Consider the following 21,074-nt stretch of genomic DNA (forward strand, 5'->3'; position numbering starts at 1 on the left):
AGTGAACCTGGTGCTTTTTGTTTTGGAAGATGATTATTTATTCAGTTTCTTTAACAGATACATGCCTATTTAGGTAATCTATTTCTTGTCTGAGGTTTTTTTTTTTTTTTAAGATTATTTATTTGGCAGAGAGAGTGTATGTGAGAGAGCACAAGCAGGAGGAGTGGCAGGCAGAGGGAGAAGCAGGCTCCCTCCTGATCAAGGAGCCCGATGCAAGGCTCCATCCCAGGACCTTGGGATAGTGACCTGAGCTGAAGGCACGCATTTAACTGACTAAGCCACTCAGGCGTCCCCCTTCTTTTATTTCTGGTATTAAGTAATTTGTGTTCTCTTTTTTCTTAAGTTACCTTGATGAGATGTTTATTGATTTTTATTGATATTTTCAAAAAATCAGCCGTTGGTTTTGTTGGTTTTATTTCTTAATTGTTTCATGTTATTTTTTATTTTTTACTTTCTTTTTGCCTATTTTGTTTGCTTTTTTAATAGTTTCCTAAGGTGGAGGCTTAGATAATTAATTCTAGATCTTATCTAGTATATATACTAATATATCTCTAGTGCATGATAATGGATTGATGGCAGGCCCTTCTCTGTGGGCCTCTCATAGTATACCTGTGCTAGAGGAGCATGCAGCCCCGAACCATTGCCCAGCGTCCTCACTGGGGTGTTGTGAGCACTGAGGGGGCTGTACTGTTTAAAAGAAGGAAAAGTCTCTGAGTGATGTTTTTGCTGTATCCCACAAATTTTGATATTTTTTTTATTTAGTTCAAAATATTAAAAAATTTCTCTTGAGATATCTTCTTGGAGCCATGTATTATTTAGTAGTTTGTTGCTTAATTTCTTAGTATTTTGGCATTATTCAGCTACCTTTCTGTTACTCTATTGTGGTTTGAAAACATACATTGTAGGATTTCTATTCTTTTAAATCTGTTCAGGTGTGTTTCATGGCCTATAATGTTTTGGTGAATGATGTGAACTTGAGAAGAATATATATTCTGTTGTTGGATGTGTATTCTATAGATGTCAATTATGTCCAGTTGGTAGATGATATTGTTTAGTTCATTTATTGTCCTTACTGATTCTTCCTGCTGGATCTATTTCTGATAGAGGGAAAGTGAAATAGCTCAACTATATGTAAAAGTGGATTCATCTATTTCTCCTTGCAGTTCTGTCAGTTTTTGCCTTACATATTTTACTGTGTTTAAGGACATACCATGTTAAGAACTTCTTTGTCTTGTAGGAGAATTGACCTTATCAAAATGTAATGCTTCCTCTTGATCCTGGATAATTTTGCCCTGAAGTCTTCTGTTTAGGATCAGTATAGCTACTCTTGCTTTCTTTTGATTAATGTTAGATTGGTGTATCTTTTTCAGACCACTTACTTTTACTTGTTTATTTATTGTATTAGTTTCAGGCATACAGCATAACGATTCGATATTCATATAGTGAAATGGTCACCACAATAAGTGTAGTTAGCATCTGTCAGTGTATATAGTCACAGAATTTTTTTCTTGTGATGAGAACTTTAAAGATTTACTCTGTTAGTAAATTTCAAATAAGCAATACAGTGTTACTATGTTCACCATGCTGTATATTATATCCCCTTTGGCACATTTATTTTGTAACTGGAAGTTTGTACATTTTGACTCCCTTAACCCATTTTGCCCACCCTGCCAACTCTGGCAACCACCAGTCTGTTCTCTGTACCTATGATCTTGAGTCTTTGTTTTGTTTTTTGAAATTCCACATATATAAGTGAAATCATACTGTATTTGTCATTTTCTGATTTATTTCACTTAGCATAATGCCCTTGAAATCCATTCATATTATTGCAAATGGCAAGATTTCATTTTTTTATGGTTAGAATATATTCCATTGTATATATGTACCACATTTTCTTTATTCATCTGTCAGTGGACACTTAGGTTGTTTTCATGTCTTGGCAATTGTAAGTAATGCTGCAGTGAACATGGTGGTGCTTATATCTTTTTGAGTTAGTGTTGTGTTTTTTTTTTTTTCCAGCCATTTACCTTTAATCTATATGGGTTTTTATATTTAATTGGGATTTCTTGTAGACAACATATAGTTGAATCTTAGACATTGTCAGAGTGGATTAAAAATTATCTTTCTCTTGGTAGACTTAGACCGTTGACATTCCAGTTAATATTGATACGGTTGGGTTAAGAGCTATCATATTTATTGCTATTTTCTACTTGTTGTCCTTGTTCTTTGTTCCTGTTTTTTTGTCTTCCTTTCTTAATCTGCCTTCTGTTGTTTTCACTTAGCATTTTCTGTGACTCCCAGTTTTGCTCCTTTTTTAGCATGTCAGTTAAACTTTTTTTTACTTGTTTGGTAGTTGCCTTAGAGTTTGCAATATACATTTACAACTAATCCAAGTCTACTTTCAAATAACACTACATTACTTCATGGGTAATGTGAGTACCTCATAATAACAAAATAATCTTAAATTTTCCTTTTCTTTGTGTCATTGCCATCATATATTTTACTTTTATATAAAATACGTGAGCATATATATAAACACAAATTTTATATACATTTCTCCTAATAATGAAAATACATGTTGGTATTGTTTTGAACAACTGGTATACATTAGATCAATTAAAAAAAAGAAAAATAGAAGTTTTTATTTTATCTTCGCTTTTCCTGTTTTTTTAATGTAGATGTGAATTTCTCAGCTGTATCATTTTTTTTTTTTCTCTAAATAACTGTTATCAACATCTTTTGTAAGGCTGATGTGCTGGTAACAAATTCCTTCAATTTTGTTTGTGTGAGGAAATATTTCTTCCATTTCTTAGGAAGAATAATTTCATGGAGTACTGAACTCTAGGTTGGTTGTTTTTTCTCTCAACTTGAAATATTTCACTCCACTCTTTTCTTCCTTGCATGGTTTTTGAGAAGTTAAATGTGATTCTTACTTTTGCTCCTTTCATAGGTGAGGTCTTCTCTAGCTTAAATGTCATTTGTCTCTTATTTTCAGTAGTTTGAATATGATATGCATAGGTTTTATTACTATTATTATTGGCATTTATTCTGCTTGATGTTCTCTGAGCATGCTGGATCTGAACTTTCTGGATTTATGGGTTTTTTTGTGTAACATTAAGTTGGGGGAATTCCATAGTAATTATTGTTTCAGATATTTCTTCTGTTCTTTTATCTTTTCTCTTTCCTGTAGTCTTATTTCATGGATATTATCCTTTTGTAGTTGTTCCACTATTCTTGGATATTTTGTTTGTCTTTATCTTTTTTTCTCTTTGCTTTTCAGTTTTGTAGATTTTTTTGGAGAGCGCTCAAGTTTGGAGATTCTTAGCTCAGCCATGTTCAGGTTATTAGTAAGTCCATCAAAGGCTTTTCTTCATTTCTATGCTAATGTTTTTGATCTCTAGCATTTCTTTTTGTGCTTACAATTTTTCTCTCTCTGCTTACCTTGCTCATTTGTTCTACTTTATCCATTGGAGTCCTTAGTGTATTAATCATAGTTATTTTAATTCTCAGTCTGATAATTCCAGCATCTCTTGCATATCTGAGTCTCATTCTGATGCTTGCTCTGTTTTTTAATTTTTATTTTTAAAGATTTATTTATTTTAGAGAGAGCGCACATGCGAGGAGGGCGAGGGATAGAGGGAGAGAGAGGGAGGAGAAGTAGACTCCCCACCGAGCGTGGAGTGAGATGCAGGGCTCAATCCCATGACCCTGAGATCATGACCTGAGCCGAAATCAAGAGTTGGACGCTTAACTGACTGAGCCACACAGGTGCTTCTTGCTCTCTCTCTTTAAACTGTTTTTTGCCTTTTAGTAGCCTTGTCATTTTTTTTTTTTCTTACAGCTGGGCATGATGTACTTGGTAGAATTTGAGTAATGTGATGGGGTTTTTATCTCAGACTTGTCCACCCTGAGTTTCCAACAATTGTCAATTATAGTTTAGGTTTTCCTGCCTTGGCACTGGCTCCTGTGGAAGTTTCTCCTATGGTGAGGTTTGATTCTCTGTATTTGTCTCCAATTTTGAGGGGCAGTTAGTGACCTTAACTTCTCTTATGGATCTAAAAGGAGTTGTATTTTGTTTTTTTAGTTTGTTCAAATTTTTACTTTTTGTTAGGACAGAGTGGCTACTTCTAAGCTCCTTACATGCCAAACTGGAAGCTGGATGTCTAGAGTCAATTTTAGTGTTTTTCTTTTTTTTTATTGTGATATGACTATTTAAATAGTTATTCTTTTATCTAATTAAGTCTTTTCCTATTAGCTTTTGTCATATAAAAACTAAAATACTGCTTCTAAAGCTCTTTTTGGGTGATTGGTTTTATCTTTGCACTTCTAAATTGCATTTCTAGATTGGTGTCACTATAAATCTCAGATTTCCAACTTCACCTGGGTCTTCAGTATTCTGCAGTCCATTTGCCTGTCCCTTGCCCCACCCCCCATAAATTGTGGCAAAAAATATATACAATTTGCCATCTTAAGCATTTTTAATTGTGCAGTTCATTAGTGTTAGTGCACATTATTGTGCAGTAGAGCTGTGGAATTTTTCCATCTTGCCAAACTGAAGCTCTGCACCCATTGAAAAACTTAAACCGTTTTCCCTTCCTCTAGCCACCTCCATTTGACTTTGTTTCTATGAATTTACTACTTTAGATACCTCGTATCTAAAGTTCATAATGAAGTTTTTGTTTTTCTGAATGATTACTTCACTTAGTATAATGTTGTCAAAGTTCATCCCTGTTGTAGTTTGTCATAGAATTTCCTTTTTAAGGCTGAATAACATTCTCTTGTTTGTATTGTATATACTACATTTTATTCATTCTTTGAGGGACAAGGGTTGCTTACAACCCTTGGCTGTTGTGCATAGTGCTATTATGAATGTGAGTATGCAGATTTCTTTTCAAGACCTTGCTTTCACTTCTTTTGGTTATATACCCAGAAGTTGGATTGCTGGATCATACGGTAGTTTAAATTTTAATTTTGTCATGACCACATTGTTTCCATAATAATTGCACCATTTTACATTTCCACTAACAATACACAAGGGTTCCAACTTTTCCATATCACCACCATCACTTGTTTTCACTTTTTTTCTTTTCGTATAGTAGCCATTCTAATGGATATAAAGTGGTATCCCATGGTGATTTTGATTTCCATTTCCCTGATTGGTGATGCTGAGCATCTTTTTATGTGTTTTTAGGACATTCATACATCATTTTTGGAGTAACGTCTATTATAAAGTCTTGCTTATTTTCTAGTTCGGTTATTTGATTTTTTGTTATTGAGTTGTAGGAGTTTTTTTTTTTTTTTAATATATATATCCAGATATTAATCCTTTATCAGCTGTATGGTTTGCACATATTTTCTCCCATTCTGTATGTTGACTTTTTATCCTGTTGATTGTGTCCTTTGATACACAAAAGTTTTTAAGTTTGATGTACTCCTTTTTGTCTATTTTTACTTTTGTTTCCCATGTGTTTGGTGTCAATCACAAGAAATCCATTGCTTAATTAAATGTCATACAGCTTTTCCCCTGTTTTCTTCTAGGAGTTTTATAGTTTTGGATCTTAGTTTTAGGTCTTTAATTCATTTGGGGTTAAGTTTTGCAGATGGTATAAAGTAAGGGTCCAGGTTTACTCTTTTGCATGTGGATGTCCAGGTTTCACAGCACCATTTGTTATAAACTGTCTTTTCTCCACTGAGTATTGTTAGCACCCTTGTTGGAGATTACGTGACCATATATGTGAGCATTTATTCGTGGGCCATGCGCCTGTCCTTGATCACTTCAGTCGCTGTTTTAGAACTTCACTGTCCACGTCAAATTCTTCATATGTTTACTCAACAAACTACCTCACTTCTTCATTGGTAAACTGAGACTGTTGGCAGTGAACCACCAGGCCCTATTCATTCTTCTGTCATCTGTATATTTCCTTTTCAAGGTACCTGCCTGACATCTTTTCTTGTTCTCATCCCTTTCAGTTTCCTGAGCCCTTATTTCCCCCTTTTCTTTCAGATTGTCCTCAACTGGCTGTTTTTCCTTAGCCTAAAAACACAGTCATGCTCTTGTTTGGCCTGAATAACTATCCACATCCATGTCCCATCATTGCCCTATTTCTTCCCTCACTTTGTCAATTAGGACTTGTGAAAATTATTTAGCAGTATTGGTTCCTTAAGAGAGGAAATAGTGTGATACACAAACAGATTTGTGTGTGTGTGTGTCTTGTCAACTTTATGCTTTTCTATAATTTTATTTATTTTTTTAAAGATTTTATTTATTTATTTGACAGAGAGAGACACAGCGAGAGAGGGAACACAAGCAGGGGGAGTGGGAGAGGGTGAAGCAGATTCCCCGCTGAGCAGGAAGCCCAATGTGGAGCTTGATCCCAGGACCCTGGGATCATGACCTGAGCCGAAGGCAGCTGCTTAACAACTGAACCACCCAGGCGCCCCAACTTTTCTATAATTTTATTTTATTTTTTAAAGATTTTATTTATTAATTTGACAGAAAGAGCACACAAGCAAGGGGAGCGGCAGGCAGAGGGAGAGGGAGAAGCAGGCTCCCTGCAGAGCAGGGAGCCTGATAGGGAACTTGATCCCAGGACCCTGGGATCATGACCTGAGCTGAAGGCAGCTGCTTAACAACTGAGCCACTCAGGTGCCCCAACTTTTCTATAATTTTAAATTAAATTTTTTAATCTTCATACAGACTTTTATGACTTAAAACATATCTGCTTATTTAACACCTTCTTTGATGAGGAGTAAGAAGTGTAGTAGGAGAAAGGGGTTTTAAGTTAAGATGCCGTAACATAGATTTATGTGGCATTGCAAAGTCACATTCCAAAGCAATGGAGGAAATACGGATTATTCAGTAGATGTTGCTTGAACAATTGACATTTGTTTAATGATTTTTTTAGTTTAATGATTTATTTTTAAAAATAGGGCTCTTGCCTACAATGTTTACCAAAATAAGTTTCATACTTAAAAGGTAATTTTAGAGAATCTGAAAGAAAATATGAAAAAGACCTTTTTTTACCATATAATCTGAAAAAAGAAATGAACAGTAAAGATAGTTTTTACTGCATAAAAATTGAAGCTTTATCTCACAAACACAGATAAGTGACAATTTGGGGAAGCTGCAGAAAGCCTTCAGTGGTGCCTGGGTGGTGCAGGTGGTTGGGCATCTGACTCTTGGTTTCGCCTCAGGTGTTACGATCTCATGGGTCCGGGGATCGAACCCCGCATGGAGTTCTGTGCTCAGCAGGGAGTCTGCTTTAGAGTCTCTCCCTCTGCTCCTCCTCCGTGTGTGCTCCTGCTCTCCTCCCCCCCCCCATAAATGGATAAAAAGTAAACCTAGCTCTATTAGTGCATGAACAAATTCAGTGATAGATGAATTTTGCTTCACAAAGATAGGATGAAGGGACATCAAGAGCCAAAAAGTGAGGTTTCTGAGGACTTGACTGCCCAAAGTCAGTATGGTAACTTTCTGGCATCTGCTCAAAACTTAAAAATATCAGAAGGATTGGGAGACCCCACTTTTTCTGGGTCTGTATTCCTACTGAAAACGTAGATTTTTTTTCCCCTTTTGCTTCACTGGAGTTTTCTCTCTTTACTCACTTAGAATACCTGTGTTATGTTTTTAACAGATACACTGGACCCAACCCTGCCTCCCCAAGGTGTAGAGGGGAGTGAGAGGGAGGTGAGGGGCATGGGGAGCCTTCCACTTATTCTACACTTAACTGTTTCACTGTGCCAGACTAGAGTCTTGCTCAGTAAGGGTTGCTTTGTTTTGTTTTGGTCAGGTGATTCTCTCAAACTGATTGCCCCTTAGTTGTGGTTTCACTAGGATAGTGAGAATCTTGTTCGCTCATTCACGTGTGTCTCTAGATGATGAGGCATTTGTTTAAGGGAACCATAGTTTCTCTTTCATTTACATACATTCATTGAATTTCTCACTCTGACATTGAAAGCGCTGGATAGAAATATCATATCAATACCAGCTGTTGGCCTTTGTTTAAAACAGATTCCTTGGGACTACCCCAGTTGGAGAAATGCATTCTGGTTTTAGTCACTGGCTAAACCATAGCAGGCAGGGGCCAGATGAAGTAAAGTTGGAGAGCTAGGCAGGTGCCATGTCATGCTAGTCTTTGGTGGGAAATTTGGGTCTTTCAACACATAATGGAAGCCATGGAAGGATTTTAAATTTTAAGCAAAGGCATAACATGGTTTGTGTTATGTTTGAAATGCTACACCTTTGGTGAATAAATTAGCTGGAAGAAAAATATATAGAGGGAAACAGGAAGGAATTAGCCTTTTCAGAAGGGAGGGAGATCATAGCAGGCTTGGACTTTGGTAATAGGAACAGAGATGTAGAAAAATGGGTGGACTGAGGTAATGTAGAAGGTAGTACTGACAGATTTTGGTGATGATATTTTGCACATAAGTTTAGAGCATAGGAAAAATGAGAGCCAAAAATACATATTTGAGAGTCAAAATACTGTCAGTAGTCGTACATGAGATTCAGTATTTGTCACAGAGGAGATCTCCTGAAAGAGGAGAGGAATTAGAACTGACTCCTGGGGAATTCAGTGTGAGGAAGAGCCTGAGAAGGAGTGGCCACTAAGGTAGAAGTTGAACTAGAGAGCATAGTTATCTCTGAAGTCATGAGAAAGAGTGTTTTAAGATGAGTGTGATTAAGAGTATTTTCTGTAGGTTTGATTTAAAAGGAAAAATTGAAACACTAAACAATGGGGATTAAATTATTATAGTCCATCTGCTGTCTAGTCTACCCTAGATAATCACTTCTTCACCTTATTAGGTTTCTGATCAAATGTCCCCTTAGTCGTAAGACCTTTCCTGACAACTCTCTTATTTTATAAAACGTGATGCCATTGTCTGTGCACTACCACCATTACCAGCTAAGAAAGAAGAAACTCTGCCAACTAAACAGGCAACAATGTTAGGATTCCTCTGATTTGTGAGATGAATACTGATTTTAGCTTTGTTAAAATGTGGTGTACTGTAAATAATTGATGAAATACTATAAAATAGCACTCTTTTCTGCTCTATGCAGGCTTCTTGAAGGCAGATTTTTTTGTGTGTACTACTCGTTTCCCAGTGCCTATTGTAGGCACAATGAACAAATCCTAAATCTGCATTTTTTTAGAAATAATAAATGAAAACATACTGCTTTGTAGACTTCTTTTTTCACTTAATATATTTTTTTTCTGTGTCCTTGTTATAGTTTTCAAAAATTAGATGTTTGATGGCTGTGTACTCTTATCATGTGTGTATAACATCTGGTGTGTCCCAGGATCTTAAACTTTGGAACTCACGGAAATAAAAGGCCAGGGTGTAAACTTGGTTTATTACTGGAAGAATTCAGCTTTTATTTCTGCCTTTTTAATTCCTTTAGTGTAAAATACTGATCTGTAGAGAGAACAGCAAACAGTACCTGGACCAGAGAGTCCCCCATGCTTTAATGGGTTGGAAGTACTTGCCCATAAAGACTTGAATATGGCAAGAGAAGTTTTTAGTATACCTCACCTCCCCTAAGAAAGCAGGTTTCTGTCTGTTTAGTTATCTGTAAAATGAGAGAGTGGCACCATGTGTTTTTTCAGCTTTTGTGCTGATATAAATTCTTTTTTTTTTTTTGTAAGATTTTATTTATTTGAGAGAGAGAGAGCATGAGCAGGGCAGAGGGCAAGGGAGAAGCAGGCTACCTGCTGAGCAGGGAGTCCGACATGGGACTCGATCCCAGGATCCTTAGATCATGACCTGAGCCGAAGGCAGACGCTTAACTGACTGAGCCACCCAGGCGTGCTGCTGATAAAAAAAATTTTTTTTTTTTAAAGATTTTATTTATTTATTTGAGAGAATGAGAGAGAGAGCACATGAGAGGGGGGGAGGGTCAGAGGGAGAAGCAGACCCCCTGCTGAGCAAGGAGCCCTATGTGGGACTCGATCCTGGGACTCCAGGATCATGACCTGAGCCGAAGGCAGTCGCCCAACCAACTGAGCCACCCAGGCGCCCTAAAAAAAATTTTTTTTTTAAAGATTTTATTTATTTGACAGCGAGAGAGGGAACACAAGAAGGGGGGGTGGGAGAGGGAGAAGCAGGCTTCCCGCTGAGCAGGCTCAATCTCAGGACCCTGAGATCATGACCTGAGCCAAAGGCAGACGCTTAACCGACTGAGCCACCCAGGTGCCCCTAAATTTTTTTTAATTAATTTTATTTTATTATGTTAGTCACCATACATTACATCATTAGTCTTTGATACAGTGTTCCATGATTCATTGTTTGCATAGAGCACCCAGTGCTTCATGCAATACATGCTCTGCTTAATACCCATCACCGGGCTAACCCATCCCCCCACCCCCCTCCCCTCTAAAACCCTCAGTTTCTTTCTCAGAGTTTGTAGTCTGTCATGATCTGCTGATATAAATTTTTAATTTTTGATGTTGTCTTGTCTTGCTGTTCTTAAATTTATTTTTAGTTTTATGATGAGAATTATAAAACATGGAATCATGACTTTTACAACATACATGCATGTCTGCAGGCAGTTTTTTTCCTACCTTTTAGGTGAACAAAAATCAAGTATGTTAATACCTTATTGGGGCAGATTTTTAGTTCTGTGAAAACTTCACAGAATTCAAAATATGAAAAGTTAAAAGAACCCTTAATTTTTTTTTTTTAGAAGTCAATGAAAGGATTCTATTTTGCAAAGCTATACTATGAAGTTAAAGAATATGATCTTGCTAAAAAGTAAGTACCAAACTGTAAACATGCTTTAGTTTTCTAAAGTCATTCCCCCCCCCCTCATATTCTTACTTGAAATGGGTGAGAAAATACTATGTTTTTTAAAAGCAGTTCTTCCTAAGTATGTCCTGGAAATAAGGTATTATATCACTTCAGACTGATATAAAGGACTAGCCTCAATTCCATGGAGGTTGAGCCTAGAATGAGTATTTTCTGCCTGCCTGCTGCTTGTTTATACTTAGGGCAAGAAATCATTTGGTTTAAAACACTTCAAAGGAATAAAAGAGAACCATGCTTATTTTTAATTTTTTCCTGGTTAGATATCTGGTACTTTAATCAGCTGGAAAAATACCAGTGAATACAAAATTAAACTGTGATTTCTGGGCAGGAGAATAGCTTGTGTAAAAGATCTTCAATTGACTCAATAGGTAACACTCTGAGGCTTTGTCTCACCTCTAAGGCCAAGAAGGTTGGTGATCTGATTTCCTGATTTAGAGTGGCTTAAAGTAGGAAATTAGGAGGGAAGGAGGCAGGCAGGCAGGCAGGTAGGTTAAAGGCATTTATGGGAAGATGGAACTGCTGATATGTAAGGAAATGGTAACACCTTTATTTAACTAGCAGCAATGGGGCTGTCAATCTTGTTCCTTTTTTTTTTTTTTTAAGATTTTTATTTATTCATTTGAGACACAGAGCTAGAGCATGAGCAGGGAGAGAGGGAGAGGGAGAAACAGGCTCCCCGTCGAGCCAAGAGCCCGATGCGGGGCTCGATCCCAGGACTCTGGGATCATGACCTGAGTCGAAGGCAGAAGCTTAACCATCTCCGCCACCCAGGTGCCCCAACAACCTTGTTCCTTTTTAATATGACCCCTTTTCTTCCAGTTTTGGTCTTTGGTTAAAATATATATTTACATATTTATTTATTTATAATCTTTATTGAGCCTAGGAGATGCTTATTTTCTATTTGTTAATTTGAATTAAGAAGTGGAAATTACCTACATTTGTTAGTTTTTTAGTAATTTTTCCTCTGCTCTGTTTTAGCTGGGAACAGTACTACTATTAAATATTATTTTCTTGTTTAAAAGGTGAATAGTACAATAAAAAGTAAATATTTACTATAATCTTTTTTTAATTTCTATGTAAAATGGTAGTGCTTTATCAAAATATAATCAGGAAAAAGTAATTTATGCGTTCATTTCTTATGTATCGGTAGCATTAGAAGAAACATTTGGTAAGTGTAGTATTTAATGGTAAAATAAGTATATTGTCAATTTTGTATGTATGTGTTTATTCTTTTTATGGATGCTTTTGAGTTTTCTGCATTTCTAGTTTAGTGGTAGTCAATACTTAGAATAACAATATGGATTAGTTTAGTGGTTGCTTTGGTTTAAGATGTACTCTTCAGGTTGGGATTAAATACAGTTCTGAATGTGATAATTTAAAGATTATTTTTGTATTATTATTTTTAAACAGATACATATCTGCATATATTAATGTGCAAGAAAGAGATCCTAAAGCTCACAGATTTCTTGGTCTTCTTCATGAAGTGGAGGAAAATACAGACAAAGCTGTTGAATGTTACAAGGTAAACTGTTTAAGATTAAAATATAGCCTTTGCATTGTCACTCACATGATGCCCAGAGTAATTTATATAATAAATAATTTAAATATATTTTATGAATGTCATAAAAATAAGCATTGGTATGATAGTACTATTAAGCAACATGGATTAGAATAGATCTTTAATTATTTGGCCCAAAGTGCACTGTAATTTAATCATTAAGTTAGCACTTGTAAAAGATTAACACCTATAAATTCTAAGACTAACATGGTTTGAAATGCTGTTCTTATAAGTGTGGTTTTCTTTCTTTTTGGGGAGCACTTACTAATAAAAACATAATTTTTATTTAATCGGCAAAAATTCCAAGACACTTTGTTTGATTTAAACAACTTTGAAATACCATGTTGTCATGTGGAAAAGTTTTTAATGTGGACAATGATAAATTTTTAACTTTTATTTATATGTGAGTGTAGGTACTTTAGGAATCCTAATTTATTATTTTCTGGTTTCAGCGTTCAGTGGAATTAAACCCAACACAAAAAGATCTTGTTTTGAAGATTGCAGAATTGCTTTGTAAAAATGATGTTACTGATGGAAGAGCAAAATATTGGGTTGAGAGAGCAGCTAAACTTTTCCCAGGAAGTCCTGCAGTTTATAAACTAAAGGTAAAAACAGAACAAAGCATAGTAAAAACAGTGGGGAAAACTTAAGACACAACCATTTCTAATATTTGGAATTTAAATGACTTTTCACTAGCAAACCTTAAACCAGTATGTTTGGGAGTTGGTGGGAAATGGGTGAATGTGGTCAAAAGGTACAAACTTCTGTGTATAAAATAAATTCTGGGGATATGATGTATAGTATAGTGACTATTGTTAACCATACTGTGTTGTATATTTAAAAGTTGTGAAGAGAGCAAGTAGATCTTAAAAGTTCTTATCACAAGAAAAAAATTTTTTTTAAAGATTTTATTTGAGACATGAGCTGGGGGGGGGGCGGCGCAGAGGCAGAGGGACAAGCAGACTCCCTGCTGAGGGGAGAGGGAGAAGCAGGCTCCCTGCTGAGCAGGGAGCCTCACATGAGGCTTGATCCCAGGACCCTGGGATCATGACCTGAGCCAAAGGCAGACACTTAACCAGCTAAGTCACCCAGGCACCCCAAGAAAAGAATAATTTATAACCATATGAAGTGATGGATATTAAACTTACTGTGGAAATCATGTCACTATATACATATCTTAAATCGTTATGTTGTATACCTTAAATAATACAATGTTATATGTCAATTTTATCTATAAGAAATGGCAGAACAAAATTTTTTCCTTCAAAACCTTTCTGAGCGTATGCCGTTTTATTAGGCACTATTATGTTATACAAATAGTATCACATTTACCCTTATGAAATGATTAATACAGGGATTTTACGGTTTTGTAGCTAGATGGTAGAATTAGGATGGATTTATTTATTATTTATTTAAGATTTTATTTATTTAACAGAGAAAGACCCAGCAAGAGAGAGAACACAAGCAGGGGGAGTGGGAGAGGGAGAAGCAGGCTTCCCAAAGAGCAGGCAGCCTGACGCGGGGCTCGATCCCAGGACCCCAGGATCATGGCCTTAGCCACCCAGGCTCCCCTAGAGTTAGGATTTAAATTGAGCTCTGTCTGATACAGAATTTTTGCTTCATTGGGTGAAAAGGATGACAATTTAGGTTTATTATACAGGTTTTTAAGAACTGTTATCTAAAAAAGCATTGGGGTGCCTTCCTGGCTCAGTCGGTAGAGCATGTGACTCTTGATCTCCAGATTGTGAGTTTGAGCCCCACGTTGGGTGTAGAGATTACTTAAAAATAAAATCATTCTAAGAAAAAATATGGAAAGGATTGTGTTAGGGGACAGTGAAATTTTCAAGTAAAAGATAATAGTTTCTCCAGTATGTTATAGATAATTACTAAAAAATAATAGGAAGTTTTTGCTAATTTTTGACCAATGACCAATTCTAATGGTTATTTTTTTACTAAGTAAAATATAGTTTACTTAAGTAACTCTTGGAGAAAGTCTTTCCAAATTTTCTAAGCAAACAGAATTTTAAGTGTGTAGTTGACCCTTGAATGATGTGGGGGCTGGAGCCACGACCCCCTGTGCAGTTGAAAATACTCATGTAATTTTTTTTTAAGGCTTTATTTTTTTAAGTAATCTCTACATTCAGTGTGGGGCTCAAACTCAAAATCCCAAGATCAGGAGTCACATACTCTACGGACTGAGCGCCAGGAGCCCCTGCATAGAAGTTTTAACTCCCCAGAACTTCATTAATAGTCTACTGTTGACTGGAAGCCTTAACATAAACAGTCAATTAACACTTGTTTTGTATGCTGTATGTATTATATACTGTATTTCTACGCTTAAATTAGAGAAAAGAACATGTTAAAATTATGAAGAGAAGATATATTTACAGTACTCTACTATATTTGTTGAAAACAATTCTACAAAAATGTAGAACTGCATTTCAAACGTATATTGTTCAAGGGTCAACTGTATATTGTTTTTTAATGGCTCCCCCACCCCCATTATACATGTTTGTGTACATATACATATAAGAATTTTTTTTTATTTTGTTTTAAATTTTATTTGAGATAGAGTGAGTGAGCATGAGTGGGGGGAGGGGCAGAGGGGCAAGCAGACTCAGCTTCTAAGTGTGGAGCCTGACTTAGGGTTCAATCCCAGGACCCTGAGATCATGACCTGAGCTGAAGTTAGACATTTAACCGACTGAGCCACCCAGGCACCACAGTAAAATTTACTTTAAAGTAATTACATTTTTCACAAGAAGTTGCAAAGATTGTACAGAGAGGTTCTTTGTATATGTCACCCAGCTTTCCCCAGTGGCTACATGTTGCATAACTACAGTACAATATCAAAATCAGTAATTTGACATTGGTGTAATGTGTGTGTATAATTTTTCATTTTATCACATGTATAGATTGGTGTAACCACCACTGCAATTAAAGTACAAAACTGTTCCATCATCACAAACATCTCCCTTCATGCTTTTATGGTCCTATCTACCCTTCTTCCCATTATTCTTAACCTCTGGGAACTACTAATTTGTTCTCCATATTTACAGTTATGTAATTTCAAAATGTTATATAAATGGAATCATGCAATATGTGGCCTTTTGATGTTAGGTTTTTTTCGTTCAGCATAATGCCTTTGAGATCAATCCAAGTTGGGTGTATCAGTAGTTTGTTCCTTTTATTGCTGAGTAGTATTTCCACAGTTTAACCATTTACTTTTGATGGACCTTTTGGTTGTTTCTATTTTGGTTGTTTTTGGCTGTTATAAATCTCATATGAACAAGTGTGCACAGATTTTAAAATCTGAGATATTTTTAAAAACCCTACAGGTAAATACCAGTAATATCAAGTTTTCTTGTTTCTGTAATAAGCAGCTGGGTTTTAAATATTAATCTAAAATGTCAGGTCTAAGTATATAGATTTCTTTACCTTTGTGTTAGCCTCAAACATAATTTCCTGTTGGCCTTGACAATCCAATTCATTTGATGACAAGGACATTAAGGAACATATATATTGATAGGAGTTTATTTTTCTTGTAAAATAGCTGCTTCTGAAGGATGTTGATTTTCTTTAGTAACTTTATTATTTATTTATTTTTAAAGATTTTATTTATTTATTTGAGAGAGAATGTGCACGCTTGAGAGCATGAGCAGAGGGAGTGGCAGAGGGAGAAGCAGACTCCCTGCTGAGCAGGGAGCCGGATGCAGGGCTCCATCCTGGGACTCTGGGATCATAACCTGAGCTGAAGGCAGACGCTTAACTGAGCCACCTAGGCGCCCCTCTTTAGTAACTTTATTTAGTTATTTATTTTAAAAGATTTTTATTTATTTATTTAACAGAGATAGCATAAGTAGGCAGAGCGGCAGACAGAGGGAGAGGGAGAAGCAGGCTCTCCGCCGAGCAGGGAGCCCGATGCGGGGCTCGATCCCAGGACCCTGGGAGCATGACACGAGCCGAAGGCAGTCGTTTAACTGACTGAGCCACCCAGGCGCCCCTCTTTAGTAACTTTAAAGACACTGGTCTGTAGGAGTGCCTAGCTGGCTCATTCGGAGCCTGCAACTCTTGATCTTGGGGTTGTGAGTTTGAGCCCAATGTTGGGTGTAGAGATTACTTAAATAAAAACTTAAAAAAATACACTGTTGTCTAAAGCTAAACCTTCCTTATATTAGATTTTGCCCCCATTTCTTGAAATTGAAATGCATGAGACTCATAACTGTTTAGTAGAATAATTCTGTTTCTCCTAAAAGTTAAGGCTTACTTAAGGTAAATAGTTTTTTGGTATTTGTTTTAATGGAAATATTGGTGAGAGGGCTTTTTCTCTTGAATATGAGAGTAGAGTTTTTGAAAAGCACCCATGAATGTGTTGATCTTTTACTTACAAATTTTTTTTGGAATATTTATTTTAGAGAAAGCGTGAGTGTGCCAATGGGGGTAGGGGCAGAGGGGGAGAGAGAGAGAGAGACTCCAGCAGACTCCCTACTGAGCACGGAGCCTGTCACGGGCCTCAGTCTCATGACTCTTGAGATCTTGACCTGATCTGAAACCAAGAGTCAGATGCTCAACCAACTGAGCCACCCAGGCGACCCACAAATTTTTAAACTTATAAGTAAACTTATACGTAAACTTATAAGTAAAGTCTGGGTTTTTTTTGAAGATCTAGAAAGGCCAAGTGTAAGTTTATGGAAATGATGTAAAAGAAGGAGAGAGATTGGTGAAGGAGAGGGCAGTGAAACAGCACTAATGGAGAGCTTGGTCTTTGCTGTGGGGAGGGAGCAGTGAAAAGGTGAGTACAAGCTGATAAGGTAAAGTGGAATGATGGCTTCAGTTTTCTCAGTGAAGAGTGAATTGTGATCATAAGTTGAAAGTGTTGAAGGAAAGTGGGAAATGTGAGGAAAGATGAAGAGTATGAAGTAAACCTTTTCAGGGAATGGAGAATTTGAATCTATATAGATAGAGGTCACATATAATTTTGTTCTAGGCATTACCAGTTTGGAGACTTGAGATTATGAAAGTTAGTTAGCCTGGTTGTGATCTCCCCAAATTCCCGAATGCCCTACCCCCTATTGCTCAACTGTTAGTGTATAGATAGGCACAGAGAAAGCAGTTGGTAGGGTTTTTCTAAGGAAAGGTAGAGGGAATTAATTGAGGGGATTAGTAAGCAAACAGTAATTATGGATTTTAGGAATTAGGACATTTTAGCTTGATAGTGAAGGAAAATATGTGTTCTATGGAAAATTAAAACCTGGTGATATGAGTATATTGACAGAAGCTTTTTTTTTTCTTTTTAAGATTTTTTATTTATTTATTTGACAGAGAAAGAGACAGAGAGGGAACACAAGCAAGGGGAGTGGGAGAGGGAGAAGCAGGCTTCCGGCAGAGCAGGGAGCCAGATGTGAGGCTCGATCCCAGGACCCTGGGACCATAACCCGAGCCGAAGGCAGACGCTTAACAACTGAGCCACCCAGGCGCCCCTTGACAGAAGCTTTCTTTCCGTGTGGTAGAGACAAATATATGTGGCAGTGAGGGCATGTGTGCCCACAGTGAGGTGAAAGAATAAGAGAGGTATAATGATCTAAGTAGTATGACCAAAATACAGATTTTGAAGACCCAAGTCAATGCTAAGTGGATGGCTGAGACTGGAGTATAGAGCAAAGCCATGAAGATGAGGTAATTACCGAACCGAGTAGCCAGGCTCCTGGGTATCTTTGTACATCTTTCCAATTGCTAATACTAGCGAGGGCTGTTAGGAAGGGAGTGTTTTATTCCAGTTGCTCATGAGGAGGAATGAATGGAAAAGCTGGATAGCATGTCCTTTGGAAGACAGGATTATAAGCAGGTGTGTGTGGGGACATATGATTTGGAGGTGAGCAGTATACTGACCCCACTTCTCTACTTGTGGATAGGCTAGCAGAGAAAAGACCACCATGGCAGAGAAGTAACGGGGGTTATCTCGAGATAACACTCCATTTAGTTAAGGCTGGATGGTGAAGACTCTAAGATAGCAAAAACAGTAGAAGCTTTAAAGTGGGAGCAGAGGGGGTAGGGGTTTGAGTCAGATTTAGGGAGGTGCAGAACAATTTGGGGATAAGGACCCTGGTATGAGGATTGACTGGGGAGGCCTAGGCTTTTGGTGGTGACTGGGGTGTACAGGGATGTGAGGCAGTAGTCCTTGCAGTCTGTGAGGTGTATATGCAACTGTTGCTACTGTATAATCCTAGATGTTTCTCTCCACATAAATTTCTTGAGGTTTAGTTTCTGGTCTGGGAGCTGCTCTCTCTTATGAGAGTTGGGGTATATAAGGTGGTACTTCTGGTGGTAATTTACTACAGCTAGACACGGTGGAATGGTGCTCATAGGAACCATGATGTGTTTAAACTTGCACTGGTATTTCTCTAAATGAATGATGCTTTTTTAATAGGAACAGCTTTTAGATTGCAAAGGTGAAGATGGATGGAATAAACTTTTTGACTTGATTCAGTCAGAACTTTATGCAAGACCTGATGATGTCTATGTGAACATCCGACTAGTAGAACTGTATCGCTCAAATAAAAGATTGAAGGATGCTGTGGGCCACTGCCATGAGGCAGAGAAAAACATAGCCCTGCGTTCAAGTTTAGAATGGAATTCATGTGTTGTACAGACCCTTAAGGTAGGTAAAAACTCTTGGGTCTCTACACTTCTATATAGACAATTAATATACATCCCTTTGTATTTAAGCAGTGCTCTCTAAGACTTAAGTTTCTTTCATTTATGTATAGCAACTGTGAAATGAACTTTTTACTAGGATGTTTTCAGTTTTATGATGGGTAGATTAGAGAGAAATTAAACTAATATATATATTTTTGGTGTTTTGTAGGCTGGTGTAAACAATATAGTTTTAGAAGTATAGGGATGGGCACAGTTTATAGGCATAAAACTAATTTGGTAATGCTTGATAAAGTTTTATAATTGAGTGTTTTTTCTACAAAATAGGAATATCTGGCATCTTTACAGTGTTTGGAGTCTGATAAAAGTAATTGGCAAACTACCCATAAAGACTTACTTCTGGCTTATGCTAACCTTATGCTTCTTACGCTCTCCACTAGAGATGTGCAAGAAAGTAGAGAATTATTGGAAAGGTATGTTGACTTAAGGAGAGTGCTTCAGTGTCAATTATAGATTTTCTTTTTGTAGTGATTCAGTTCATTGGTGTAAACATCTTTACTGTATCGCTATTTCTGTAACGTACCCAGGGGTAATAGTTAATACAATAAACCACTTGGAATCTTATTTCTTTTGTGGGGATGTTATAATTGGTTTTGTATGACTTTGATTTTTAGAAAACTGTTATTCAGACTTGATTAAATTACTATAGTTATGTTTCCAATGTTGGCATGTTTAATAAAGTCAATCCTGAAAATGTTCTATTTCATACTTTATTTCAAAAACAATATAATCTTGAGTGAAAATCAAAATAGACTTCCATCTGTCAGGTGTTGTAGTAGAAGTAGTTAGCATCACTAGTATTTCAGAAAACTCTTGATGTTTTAGCTTAGAAACAAGATAACATAATGTACGATTTTTCTGTTTTCCTAAATTTTGATTTCGAGGACTATATCTTCCACTTTATTAAGATAAATTTCATTGAACAGAAACATCACTTGGATTTGTATAAGAATGTTAGTTTAGAGCAGGGGTTGACTAGAGCTTGTAGGCCAGATATGGCTCACTGCCTGATTTTGTAAATACACTTTCATTGGAACACAGCTGTGCCTCTTGTTTTGTATTATCTATAGCTGCTCATATACTACAGTGGTGGAGTTGAGCAGCTGTGACACTGTGTGTCTGTAGCCAGATTAGTATGTGGCCCTATAGAAATAATTTATCAATCCCTGGTTTAGACTGTCCATTTGTTTGAAAAGTAATTCTTGTTCCCCATCTGGTGTTAGGGGGTAGGGTAGTTTTCTTGAAGAATTTCTTAGTGTCCAAAGATAGTAGGGTAAGGGTAGCACCCAGAACCATTTTAACTTTCAGATGATTTTAGAAAATATTTAGGATGTTTTCTTTTGTATGACTTATATATGCAAACATTTTTGGTTACATGAGCAAATGAGGGTGGAAAAGACAATTTTTTAGTAGTACCATAAAAATAATTTAAACTTCATGGATCCCCTGAAGGGGTCTTGAGAAACTCTAGGAGTTCCTGGAACTCACCTCCTATAAACCTACTTAGATAGAAATCATGCTTCACATTTCTATTAAATGTTGCTTTTCTTACAAAATGAAGTTCTGAGTACCATTTAGATTTAAAAGCACTAATTAGTACATTTACAAATAATAGTGAGGAATACAATTTAGGCCTGTAGTTATCTATATAGTAAGAAAAGCAATTATGTTATTGATAATCTTAATATCTTATCAGTTATTTACTTATAATTTGAAAATGATGTGTCTAATTTGAGAAATTCCAACTTCGAATTAAATAACGAAACCATGTGATCAAGAAGAAACTAGAAAATAGTTTTCCAGTTTTTGGTCAGTTATGAAAAATTCTCTATAGTCTGTAATCTTGTCATTTGATTTGTATCTTTTTTGTGATTGGAGGCCTGGAAATAACTGGAATAAGACCTTCTAGACGTTAAGCTTGAAGTATAGGAAGTATGTGGAATAAAAATAAACACTAGATTCATAATTTATAGAGAATAAGGATTATTAGTTTGAAT

General features: G+C 36.5%; 1 protein-coding gene and 1 non-coding gene across 3 annotated transcripts in view; both read left to right on the forward strand.

Moving 5' to 3' along the window:
• RANBP2 (RAN binding protein 2) overlaps positions 1-21,074 on the forward strand; it is an 81,878-nt gene that overhangs the window by 17,647 nt on the left and 43,157 nt on the right. For both annotated transcript variants that reach the window (XM_035001908.1, XM_035001909.1), the window contains exons 2-6: positions 10,685-10,752; positions 12,217-12,328; positions 12,817-12,969; positions 18,791-19,021; positions 19,345-19,490. In XM_035001908.1, the coding sequence (XP_034857799.1) occupies positions 10,685-10,752; positions 12,217-12,328; positions 12,817-12,969; positions 18,791-19,021; positions 19,345-19,490 (710 nt within the window). The remainder of the gene's footprint in view (positions 1-10,684; positions 10,753-12,216; positions 12,329-12,816; positions 12,970-18,790; positions 19,022-19,344; positions 19,491-21,074) is intronic.
• On the forward strand, positions 557-692 carry LOC118008341. Its single transcript, XR_004678658.1, has one exon. It is a non-coding gene; the product is annotated as a small nucleolar RNA SNORA42/SNORA80 family (small nucleolar RNA).

Source organism: Mirounga leonina, unplaced genomic scaffold (genome assembly GCF_011800145.1).
Source record: "Mirounga leonina isolate KUSES-001 unplaced genomic scaffold, KU_Mleo_1.0 Mir_125, whole genome shotgun sequence".
Taxonomy (NCBI): Eukaryota; Metazoa; Chordata; class Mammalia; order Carnivora; family Phocidae; genus Mirounga; species Mirounga leonina.